The sequence below is a fragment of the Gallus gallus genome, chromosome 6 (assembly GCF_016699485.2).
Source record: "Gallus gallus isolate bGalGal1 chromosome 6, bGalGal1.mat.broiler.GRCg7b, whole genome shotgun sequence".
Classification (NCBI taxonomy): domain Eukaryota; kingdom Metazoa; phylum Chordata; class Aves; order Galliformes; family Phasianidae; genus Gallus; species Gallus gallus.
In genome coordinates this window covers 7,445,513-7,458,909 of record NC_052537.1, presented here as the reverse complement: position 1 = coordinate 7,458,909, position 13,397 = coordinate 7,445,513, and the positions used below count along the sequence as shown (strand labels likewise).

The window sequence follows — 13,397 nt, the reverse complement described above, 5'->3', positions numbered from 1 at the left end:
ACTCTAAGAAACAAGAGAGGGAGACCTGACATTTTCTTACAGTGCAAAAGCATAATGAAGCTTCAGCATTTAAATAAATTCAAACTACTCGTATTTAATCAAACCGAACATTTGAATTTGTCATTTCTGTCCAGATCACCAAGCCTATATGCCACATAAGTCCGTTTAGCAGGTCCATACATATCCTAAGTTATCAGAAGAAACATATTAAACAAGAAAACCACACCATATATCCTAAAATGGAATTCAAGTCAGGCAAACCAGGATTTATCTGTGCTATTAAATATGTGAACTGCTTTTAAGTCAGAAAATTTTAATTATTTTTCCAATTCAGATTTCGAGTACTGTCTAGCTTAGGAAGTTCTAAAAGTACAAAGAAAAAAAGTATTGTATTACAACTTAAACATTTGGGAAAGGGAGCATCAGTTATCTTCAATTTTGTTGTTTATTATTTTTTAGTACACTCTTATATGCTATCTATGAGTTAGGGAGATGAAGCCTTTTTATTACTATTATTAAATTCTATCTTTTCCAAAATACACAATAATCACTTCGAAACAGCCAGGAGATTCTCTAGACACACTAGAGAAAAATCAGACTTCCTAATCTGAGTATTTCCAAATGAAGTATTTTAATACAGACATCAGGCAGTGCAGGTTATTTCAGCAATACTCAAGTTTAAATGGAAGTTTGTTATTTGCCATCCTGCAGGAGCAGTGTAGGTTTCTAAGTGTTCCAACTTCACTATTGGTCCATAATTCTGAAGTCGTCAACCTCATTTAAAAGTATTCCTACTAATTAAGTACTCTCGGTACAAAACCCTATTAACATACATAATATAAGTGGACACCAAAAACTTCTTAAGTAACTTCTGCAAGTCTTGGGGACAAAAATCTCAGGCTCCTGTTCTACTTCATATCAGAAACTGAGACTACATAAACTCTAGTCCTCAAATTTCACAAAGTGACCAGAAGGAAAAGGTACTTCTGAGTTTCTGTCTCCACATTCACCACGTTGATTTGGGAATTTTCATACCACAGCAGAGCATCCAAAATAAATAAATAAAACAGACTGTGATACTGCCCTTCCAATTTACTATTGTCTCTTCTGAGAGTAAAAAACTAAATGAATTTGTGTCACTGAGTTTATAAATTTTTGCATAAAGTAACAGGATATAACATTAAAATAGTTTATAGGTTTATGTTAAGTATTTCTGTGCATTCAGTAGAAGCAATTGCAGATTAAGTTAAAGCAGTAACTAATTATTTCCAAATTCTGGGTTTTTAGCTCCATTCATTATCCAGAAACATACAGTAAATGGGAAAGGAGCTTGAATGTAAGCAGGAGGGAAGGAGATGGAGTACTTCAAAATGCCAGCTAATTGCATATCCATAAAAGCAACACACTAACCCTTTATGTACCCCTTAATTATTTCCTAACTATAAGATGTAGAAAACCAAAATATTCTGCTTATGGAAGCAATAATCTCACACAACTTTGGAATCAGTGCAAAACTGGTATTAGGCCATAATTTTATTTGCTACTTGCCTTGCTAACAAAGCAAAGGAATCAGGGCAGTCCTCCATTTTTGCCGAAGTCCTCCTCTTTTGCAGAAGTAAAGAAGTTGGAGTGAATTGAATAATTCTCAATAGTTATAACAAATTTACTTCTGCAGTCTCCGAGAGAGAAAAAACACTAAAATTTTGTCAGGACCTGGTAGCCCCTGCCTCTAAGGGGAAAATCCAAAGAAACAAAAGAGAGAAGGCGTACTGCTTGTTCTCTTTCTCTGAAATATCTCCATATACCCTGAAGTCTTACTGGCAGTGGATGGAGCCAGAATGGTTTATCCAAGGCCTACAGCTGGACCTTAAAAGAGCAGTAATTGAGCTCTTAGTTAATTAAATATTAAAAGTCCTTTGTCCTTTTTACAATAGCTAACTCCACATAAATTTGGAAACTTATCTAAAGATACATTTCTGCAAGTGTGAAGGTGTGAAGACACCATGTGTTCTCAAGTATAACTTAGGAATACGTTAAGAATATTAATACCAAGGTATATATTTTTTCCATTTTCTTCCCTTTTTTGAGCTTCCTTATAGCAAATGATAATATGGCTGAACACAAAGGAAAACTTCACTCTATTTATACGGAGGCAAGCTAAGTTACTTCCTATCTCGAACATTATGCACTGCAGAAAATTATGGAAATGTAGTACAGGAAACTGAAAGAAAATGACAAGAGGTGCATTTATGGAATCTGAAATGGAGGGGAAAACAAAATCCTTTCAGCTGTCACCTCTCTAAGAAGGAACGCATAACTTCAAGATCAGAATTGAAACAGTTCTCAGCAATGGAACTGTTTTCCTACATAACATGTTTAATCAATGTTTTATGCAGGTCCCCATTACTTCACATATACCCAAATACACAATAGAACTATAAAGAAAAAAGCTTCCACTTTATCAACTAGTGAAAACTGTACAAAGCTAGACACTGATGTTTAAATATTTACTGGGGTTTTTTGTTGTTGCTTCCATTTTTTAAATTAACTTATATATATATAAAAAAAAAATCTCAAACTACCCTTTCACAGGGATGAAGGGAAGGCATTCCAGAGATAGCCAGCTTCCAGGGGTGAGTATATCCATTTTTGATGTCAAAGTTACAGCCCTGAATGCCACGCTGTTCTGTGGTACCTCACCTCTGCTACAGTTAAATCCTTTTGGCACTACTCAATGATTCAGCAGCTTTATTGTTAGCTTCCTGTATCTCAAGAAAGCATTCTCAAACCTATACTACACAGTGTCCATCAAAACATAAAATGCACTGACAACTAGAATATTCAAGTATGACTACAGAAAGAAGTTACACTTCAAAAAGTAGCTTTATCACAGAAGACTAAGCCACGCCTGAGTGCTGCAGTTAACCACTCAGTTAGCGAAGTGACTGTTTTCAGATCTCAAATGAAAATTGGAAGAGAGGTTCTCCTAGGAGACAGTTTGCAGAAAACACACAAAAAGATGAACACATAGTGCCAGCAAAGAGCTGCTATAGTTCAGCTCTGAATTAAATTTAAGAAAGAAGACTACTAGGCAACAGTAACCAGGAAAATATGATTTAAGATTCTGCCCACAGATTTAATTCTTAAAGCAATTTCATCAAAAAATTCTGATCAGTAACCTAAATGGAAAAGGTAATTTGATTTCCAAATAATTGGAGAATGACAGATATGCAGTAAGTAGTTACACTGTTTTTGCTTTAACAGGGTTAAGCAGTGTTTAGCTACCTGATATTTTAACATAAATGAGCACCTAACCAGAATTATTACTTGACTACTTTACCCCTCTCATTTGCCTTCTGATCCATGGAATAGTGATCATGAGAATTCAGACACCAGGTTGCACTTCCTGACATTTTGGACTGATCTACAGTATTTTAACATCACATATATAACTCTAATTTAAACTACATTGTCATTCAGGGCATCATCATATCACATCACTTAACACACAAGTTATTTTCTTTCATTTAGTAAGAAAATAGTTTATAACTTTAAAACCTAGTGTAAAGAGCAAGAATGGCTGACAGAAAATATGCAGTCACATTCCTTTGGGGATAAAAAAAGAGTCTGTCAAATTCAGCTTATGGCACTACTGACAAGTCTGTTTTGATCAATACAGTATCACTACAAACTTCATAATATATAGGGATTTCAAACTTTCCTTAACCATTCATTGAATATTTTAAACAAAATCTATTATCATCAGTCACAATATCAATTCTCTTGAATATGTATCAACAACGTTGGAGTTCCAAGGCTGGCATCAGACAAAACTGAGTTTTTACAACCAAAAAAGTCCACATTTGCAAATGGGTTTAGTAACTTGCATTACTTCTTTTTGTTTGTTTTTTGTTTTTTTGTTTGTTTTAATCTGGGCTTGCATCTGCTATACCGGATGAGGAATACAGTCCATCACCTCATCTTCAGAAGGTCTTTTACCAATGTTAGCAAGATAATGGATAATTACACATGGCAGTATCAAATAATTTGAGGGAAAGGGAAAACTCCATAGACAAGTCTAAGATTAGGAGTAGAGAAAGAGCTGACGTTCTCCAAATATTTGTTTAAATAATACAGAAGTAAAAACATTAATCTGTTAAAGTATACTGCTCACCTCACTTAATTAAAGGTGAATTTAAAAAATAAAGTCATAGGTAGGTTTCTTAATTTCAATTGCATAAATTACATACTGACACCGTTGACAAGTTTCAGAGTAAATAGCATCACTTTGCTATGCACTAGTTCAAACACAGTCAATGCATCAGTGATTGCAATCATAAGAGAGTCACTGTTACTTATAAACTGAACTTACAGATTCAAGGACATTTGTCTCCACCATTACTTACACGCATGGAAGTAATTCTTAAAGTCTGTTTCACTATTTTCTTCCTTCAAACAACGACTTAATTGCAAACATTTCTGAACAAAGTGCTCTTTTCCAATGAAATAATTTATGGTGATACTATTTAGACTAAGACTACGCAGAGCACTGGTCTTTCACTTAACAGCAATAGGTGAAAACTGAAATAAAACATTTTTCCAAATACATTGCAGTATGAAAAGTTTAAGGGTGTACCTACCTCAAGTTCATCAAGTGCACTTCCTAGAGTAGCTCTGTAAGATGCAGGTTGTCCCTTTTTATTCCCAACTCCTTGGGAAGCATTCGAAATTACATTGAGTGCATTTTGTATTTCACTGCAAATTGAATCCTTGCTGGCTGTAAGGGATGCAACATCTGAATGTTCCAAACAAGCTGAACATACTGAATGGAGAAGAGAGGAATTTTCTTTCAGGGTTGCACGTGCTGCAGCAATTTCATCTCGCTGATCACTAGATTTCAAATCCTGTCAGCAAAAGAACATGACATTTATCTTCAAAAGCACTTCACAAACAACAAGTAATGCATAAATTATGTTGTTTGGGGTTTTTTTTTGTTTGTTTGTTTTCCTATCTGTAGTCTGTTTAAGGACACGTTACATTTATCAAAGATTTGGAAAAATGACTGCATGTACAATTGTACTTAAGATGGAATCTTCTTTATCTCACAAGGAATGAACAAGATCTGTGTTAAATAATCACTTTTTTAAATTGTATAACTAGCACTAAGAAATATTCACATTTTGCTTTTCTAAGAAGAATTTTCCTGTGAAAAGAGTGGCCTGGAAATCAGCTTTCTCTCCTCTCCAACATGTCTATCTAAATAAGCAATAGAGAATGACAGAGATGTAGATAGGGTTAATAAAGGAGTCTTCGATTGCTGCATCTAAACACAATTCTTGTGGTTGTATCCCTGCCCTGCTAGCCTGTGTCACAAGCACTCTGTAGAAAGGAACAGCGGCTAGAGAAGAAAACTCTGAACTTCAGGGAAATGGGAAGCATAGAAGGTAGGGAAATAAAGAAAAAAGTCCCTGTGAAAAGCTACCTCCATAGAGTGCCACTGCTTGTTTCTCCTCTCTCCCTGCTATGTGCACACTTCAAGCATTTAGGGATCCTACTACATTCATCTTGTTCCTTTTTTCTCCACCTGGATCTATTTGAAACCCTACAGCCTTATGCCATCCCAGACAATAAGGACTAAAAGTGAAAGTTGAATCTCACTGTTAGTTTCAAGGGTTACTAGTAATCAAGCCGAGGCATTTTTACTTGGACAGCTGAAAGTTATGGACTTGGCGGCAAATACACAGTCAACATCAGTATTGTAAAGAGCCTCCTGTCTATACTGTAAAGCAGGCTAAGACTTTTTCCACGTGCTCTTTCTGCATCTTGTCCATTTGCAAAAAACTACTAAATATCTGCAAAATGGCCTGCATGAAGTCAATAAATTCAATGGAACAGAATTAAAAATGGAAGGTCAAACAGCACATCAGAACAATAAAAGCCAGAGGTACCAGCTTCAAATTACAAGAGGCACAATGAGGAATGAACAACAACATGCAAACAAAGCTGATCACAGTCTGCTCCAAAGCAAGTTGGACTTGATTTTCCTTTGCATTGCATGAGGCTTTACATGCATTATTTACAAAAGCATCATAACAACCATACCTCTCTGTTTAAAGGTCTTACATGGCAGATGAAGAAAAGTGCATTCAATATTGAATGAACTGGTCCTAGTTTTTAGATCTTATTTTTTAAATCTCATTTACTTGAAGAAATGCACTGGATGTAGGAGTAGATCTTACTTCCTCAGTCTTACTTGGAAATCTCAGGGATACAGTAGAGGGGGGAAAAAAAAAAAAACAGTGGAGCCCTAAACAGAAGCAGACAACTCTTCCATCAGGAGATGATCTGAATTAGAAAATTGAGTTATTTTCTTGGGCAGATTAAAATTTAATAAATAGTTTAAAAACTAAAAACAGCAACAACAAAAGAATAAGCCCTAATATAAATGAATCGTGAATGTGCAGGAATGATTTTTTGACCATTTTGTTGAAATCCAAACACTTAACTGTACTCAAGTGTATTTATCATGCTCAGCAGACTCTTACTCTAATATTACATGACAAGAAGACAGTGTTCCCTTTTTTACTATAACGCAAAGGAGCTACAGACCAGGAGATACATCAGCAAGTCAACACAACAGTTAAGTCTTGCTGGCTCCAAATTCCTAAGCATTTCTTATTGTGTTCCATCTTATGCAGATAATTAAACTCAAAAGTCCTTTCAAAGGACTTTTCCCAATCAAAAAAAATACTGTCTAACCAGGAATAAGTAGTCCATAGACATTCAAAATTGATAAGCCAGCAGCAAAAACTTGGCCATTTTCATAATAAACAAAGCCCCACAAGTCTTCATAATAAACATGAAGAACAAAGAAAGAAGTAGGTATGATCTCAAGTATGTTGTCATGCTCACATCTAGCATGCAAAAATATATTAAAGTTCTGTAGACATCATTAGAATTTCATGAGTCTTATCATCATATTCAATTCTATACAAACATAGTAAGAAATGCTGTAAACTTCATTATAAACATCCCTTGCAAATTCAAATTATCTTCCTCTGTTTCAGTTTCCATCTCTTAGGATTGTAAACAGAGCAGACTGAGAGGAAGGAAGAAGCAACTGTTTGGATGTGGTGCTCAGGGACGTGATTTAGCGGAGGGTTGTTATGGTCATGGTTGGACTCGATGATCCTTAAGGTCTTTTCCAACCTGAGTGATTCTATGATTTTAGCTGCAAGATAATCAGAGCTTTCAAGAGCATTCTGGGGAGTTCAGGGGACTGGAAGAGTGAGAGGAAATGGAAGATGCACTTTAGGAAAACTCTGACTAGGATGTCTGTCCTTCCAAGGACCTCATGAAGAAAAGGAGACCTGCACAGTCATCTATTTCCTACCCCAGCTCCAAAGGGAACTCAGTATCTCCACAACACTCTGTACAGAGGCCCCTGAGCAATTCCTCTTGCCTCTAGGATTCCATGAAAGAGAAAGACAAGAGATACATGATTTCACTTTGAGACTTAAGAAAGCATGTACCAAGCAGACCCTTTCTCCTTCCATTCGCCTCTGACAGCATGTTCAACTTTGCTCCCCTGGTAGCAGGGAAACTTTCAAGTGATAAAGATTACACAAAGGGAAAATACATACATACATCGACATACATACACACACACACGCTGATCATTTGATTTTAACAGAGGAGATAGCGATAGAGTAATTCTGTGACCACTGTGGCACAGGAAATTAACTGAGGGAGTTAACAGAGAAGCAAACCAAGCAAAATTTTTATGTTAAAAATAGTAAAACAATTATAAAAACAAGCCAATATTGACTCTCGTCTTAAATCACTTTCACCTTTTCATTTTCTGCAAAGAAATAAGAAAAAAAAAAAAACTTTATATGGTAGACATTTAAGATACAAACATAAATTTAAGGATTGATGTTAAGACTATTAAAATACTACAGCACATTTTCTGACCATTAAAATGTACATGTAGTGATAAAGAACACCCAGGCAAACACTAAAAGCTCCACAAGACAACTTAGCATACATTACTACCTCCTTGTAGCATAATTCACTCAAAGAAAAATGCAGAAATGCTAAGAACTCAGACAAAACAAAAACATGCATTTTACTGTTCACAAAACTGTAGTACAAAAATATGTGCATTAGTTTCTACTTGCCTGTGTGCCCTTTAAGGCAGTTTTAGTGGTCAACTTGACCCCAAATCCATTATTACCCACAAATCTTTAAGTAAGCAGTTCAAGATTTGTACTGAATAAATGCAAATGGAGGTGAAGTAATTACGGATCTTAAAGGCTCATGTGAAAAATAAGTGCTAACATAAGAAAGCTTTCATCTCACATTTGAACATTAGCCATAAACTTATTATCTTTTAATTAATAATTAGACAAAGATCTGTCATGAGAACAATGCCTTGAGTGGTCAGGAGAGACGGTGAGAACCTCACCTAAAAGACATCTACAGCTCCAAAGCAGAAATGGGAAGCTCCTGTGATTGCCAAGAGAAGAGGCCAGAGTCTCTCTCAATTAGGTTAACAAAAAATACAGAGATAAGAGAGATAACTTCCTCACATGAGAAAGTGATCACAAAGACAAATTGGTACTATAAACATTTATCTGTATGCATGTATTTATACCCCCCCACCCCACACACAAGATCCTTTGTGAAGGGAACATCATAGAAGCTGTAGAATAACCACTGCCACCTATACAAAAACCAACGTAAGATTAACTTTCACAGTAACATGGGATTATTCAGGCTCCTTGTAGGTATTTAAGGACCATTGTCAGGTTCCCCTCAATTTTTTTGTTCAGACCAAACAAGACCAAATCTCCCATACTCTCCTCAAGTGGCACCAATCCCAGCCACCCTGATGGCCTTTGATACTCATCAAAAAGCTAAGGAGACACATTCATTTCTTTCAGGGTTTCTAAGCTGGTGTTTTTACAACTGCTAATAAAGCACATGGTCAATTTGGGATTTGGTTGGCAAACACTTGATAAAAACTTGCTGTACGTTAATAAGATTTGATTTTCAAGAAAGCTGCCTATCAGCAAGGCCCTCTACATGAGCACAGCACCCATATAGAGTAATGCCATTGCCAAATTACACATTAAGATGAATAAAAATAAGCACTTGTTTTCAAACTTGTTCTTCAGCTGTCAGGGAATGCCTTTAATATTCTGCATATTACTGATTTTAAAACACAGTGGGTTTTATTTCACACACCACTGTATCACATTTTAGAATCATGGTATAGAATCATTGATAATGTGGTGCATCACTTGTGATCAGTAATACAACCACAGCAAGTTAATCACTGAGAAAGTATGCCTGTAAATTCAGAACAGCAGTGAACCAAAAGAAACAGATATCTGTGCATTCTCAGTGACTTAATCACTATTAGTTAAGCTGACTTAAAGTGATTTTAAGGACTAAGAATTTAATATACTCTGCTTCCACAAAGACTGTTTTGTTTTCAAAAACCCCTGACTTAATAGATTCAGGTTCCCACAAGAAGTGATGCCTTGCAACTTTCTCTCTGTACCTACGCCTACTTGCCATCAATCATACATAAACTGATACATAATATCATGACAACACAGCAAAAACACACTAAGTATCAACACTTGATCCTGTCTGATTAACATCCCAGGGTGGTTTGTTTCACTTACAGGTTTTTTGTTTATTAGCTTGTTTTTTTCCCTCCAGAATTTGCTGTTCAGTTAAGGAGCTACAGTTTATTTAGATGACTTCCTCCTAACAGCAGCAACTGCTGCACACCACTGTTTCATATACTTCAACAGCTTCTTCTAGCCCCATTACAGATTACGGAGCAACACCTTGCTGTCATTTCCCTATCCATTATTTCAGAATGCATCTAACAACCTGCTCTCTTAACTGCCACCTAGATGAAGTTGTTGCCTTTGAAAGGCTGCAAAGAAATTTTTCGCTCTTAGAATTAATGTAATAGGATTTGTATTTAAGTCTAGCTCTCCTTTTTCTGCACAGAGATAGCACTTAATATATTAGCTCACAAAATGTTTTCTCCTAGTTACAGTAGTGGTCATATTTGTCATAAATGAGCACATGTAGTATTAGAGCAGGAAACATTCATCAGCAAGAGTGACTCAGGTCAAACATCAGATCTGAACCTCCAGCAGCTCTTATCCCATCTTCAGAAGCAATAGAGGGGTAAAGAAAGGAATGAAAGAAGTGAAGAAAAAGAGATGGAGAAAATAAAGCAGAAATATATATAATTTAAAGATAATTCATTTCCTTGACCTGCAGAAGCCCATTCATTCAACCAAACTCAGGACAAACTTAGCTCATTAATTTTTATAAGGTTAGCATTTCATTCTTGAAAATCATACATTGTCTTAACACTGAGAACAGAAAGAAATGAAGACTTCAAGATCATTTTAACATGCACTCATCAGGGGAACTAAATTTGCAAGCAATGCTTTGGTAAACAGTCTTTTTCAAAATACTTTGTAGCTGGAACACCTTGGCTGTGCATGTTTTTAATTATCACAAAAAAGTCTGAAAAAACATCTAGGGAATTACAGAGACCTGGCATACAAGCACTGATTTGCTAAGCTCATCAACTGAGATTGCATAAGAACCAGAGGTCCAGAACATTCACTAAGATAGGATCTAACTTATCAAGTGTGATTAAAGATAAGTGGAAAATGGCACATGTCAAAAAGAGCTAGGTTATGTTTGTAAACAGTCATCCAATTTTAAAATATATAGAGTGAAACTCAAAATCGTTCACATTCAAGTTATTTCTTAGGTTTGGGAAATTGTATCATCATTCACGTGCAGTGCAACGTATAGGATAGAGTTGAAGTTTCTGCAACTATTCCAAATAGAACATCTCCAATGGAAGAAAATTCACTGAAAATTATGTCATAGTGTCATTTTCCACCATTACGTATTTCTGCAATATTTTTTGTTGCTGTTGTAATACCCTATTTGTTTTTTTTTTGTTTTGTTTTTGAAAAGTTTAAATTAGGAGGGGTTTGGGGATACTTCTTAAATAGAAAATGTTCTATTCTCTGCCTTAGTACTATTAAGCTGCTTAGTAACTTCTGAAGTAAAAAATACCAATAGCAGAAGATCACATTCTATGTAGTCCACTAGCAGTTTCACTGATACACAATTTAACAGCTACCAAACTGATGAATATTTCATATTTAACTTGTTTTGTTTTAGCCTTATTTTTATACATACTATCGTATGTAAACGTACTCCAATTTTCACAGTAGTTGGAAAGAGGTCCTGAACTCAACAGTTTAAGGTCCCCAAGGTACAAGTCTGTCCTGGTCCTAACAGAGCACAGTTCAGTTTTCCTGGATTTAATACCCCAGTGTGAGAGATGCGAAGTCATCATGCATAAGCAAGCACACAACTCACATAACTGTTTCAATTGAGATTTTCTAATACATTATAGACTCAACAAATAGTCAAGGTGCTTGCCACTACTTGTCTGACAAACTCCAGCTGCAGTTTAATGATTTTAAAATATTTATGATAAATGCCTGTCAACAATACAAAATAAGCTGATATTTTTTCCTTGCCAAAAAAGCACAAAACTACAGCAAGCAGAATCAAATAATTCAATGACATATTTTTCCATTCTATTTTAAGAAGCATGAAATTCAAACACTGCAGAGAACATTAAGTTTCCATTACATGAAAGTATATACAATTGATGTGTGCAAAGAACACCACTCAAGAAAATGAAACTAAAGTGTTGATCCATCAAAACAAGCTTATTAGCATTACCGTTTTCAGAAATGTTAACAGTAGGCTCTGTTTTGGCTACCGAGATTACACCGCAAATCAGTTTGTTTTGAGTGTTATCATGGACAACAGTTATTTTTCTTCTTGCATATCAGCTGGGTTTTCCCACCATTGTTTTCTGCATACCCTGCAAACATTTATAGGATAGTAACTCAGAGCAAAAAAAAAAAAAAAAAAAAAAACCATAAGCCCTTGAGCTCTGTACTGAATGTTAATGCATTTGTATAGGATAGATTTAATACAAAACCAAGAATAAATGTCTTCCAGCAGCTGTACTCTGGACCTATAAATTGCTGTGAGTACTGTGAAAATCTATACAGAGAATGAACGGCTGTATAATTTAAAGCACCAGCATTTGCCAAGAAAAGCTGCAAATACAGAACTTGATTTCTTCGTTTCAAAATTCTTGTAAAAAAATCTAAGTTGCCCTTACAGAAATGCTTTTTAGATTAGAACTTCTGTTCATCTTTCCTGATGGCACTTCAGTGCAGAATACTATTTAATTCTTAACAGAATTAATGAAATTCAAGAAGCACAAACACCAAATGAGTTACTTAAAAAAATGCTAGAAATTTGTTAAAAAAAAAACAACAGTTAACAATGAGCATTTATGCTCTACACTGAATACACTTTAGTAATATGAGAAAAGTATATATAAAAAATAGAAAAGTAACTATACTGATCTAATTTATACTGTAGAGATTATATAAACTAAACTAATCCACAAAAATAAAATGTTGAAGAAAAGGTTTAAGCAATTGAATTATTATTTTTGAGATGTATCCCTACTAAGAACACTGACAGCTACCTCGCACACACCTGTTCTTCCTTACACTTGTAAGACTTTGCATTACCTCCACAGTATGGCCAGTCCAAAAATACAAGCTAAAATACACATAATACCACAATAGCTACATAAAATAGTATAACATGTAACCAATGTCTAAAACTTTTACAATTTAAATAAGTTTACTGGAGAACTATAAAGACGTGTCTCAAAGTCACACGTACATTAAACCATTTATCATTTGCTAATTTGTGAACACCAAGCATTGGTTTTTTAAACATAAATGATATTGGGACTTTTTATGAATTGGCAAAGTGCAACTTGTGAGATAGTGGTTTTGATTCAGAAAATAAGAAAAGCTTCTGAAATGAGTATTATTCAGAAAAAAAAGACATTTTAAGAGTTATTTTTATAAGTGAGCATTCTTTTCTAACAGTGGTAATTTTAAGTCCATGAAATAAGATTTTTTTTTTTCAAGCCCATGAAATAAAAATGTTTTGTTGGAACCATTTGAAATAGTTACTTTCATAATGCGATCAATATTGAACTGTGTTGTCAGGGTCTGTTACGTTAACAGACTGCTGTCTGCTAATTCCAGTTTAAATTGCCATATTCCTTTATGAGTTAGCTTCCAACTATCATAATAGAAATGACTCAACAGGAGACAGCGTCTTCCTGGACTCGAAGCAACTAACAATGAACAATGTAGCATTTCTTACGTAAGTTCAGGAAATGCAATTTCTTTGATTTATAAATATATAAGAAATATAACATTTCTTTC

General features: G+C 35.0%; 1 protein-coding gene across 9 annotated transcripts in view; it reads right to left on the bottom strand.

Moving 5' to 3' along the window:
• Nucleotides 1–13,397, bottom strand: part of CTNNA3 (catenin alpha 3) — a 442,665-nt gene that overhangs the window by 337,153 nt on the left and 92,115 nt on the right. For all 9 annotated transcript variants that reach the window (XR_005860613.2, XM_040702351.2, XM_040702353.2 and 6 more), the window contains one exon: nt 4,641–4,904. Coding sequence is in view for 8 of the 9 variants with exons in the window: in XM_040702351.2 (XP_040558285.1) it covers nt 4,641–4,904 (264 nt within the window). In the remaining variant the exon portion in view is untranslated. The remainder of the gene's footprint in view (nt 1–4,640; nt 4,905–13,397) is intronic.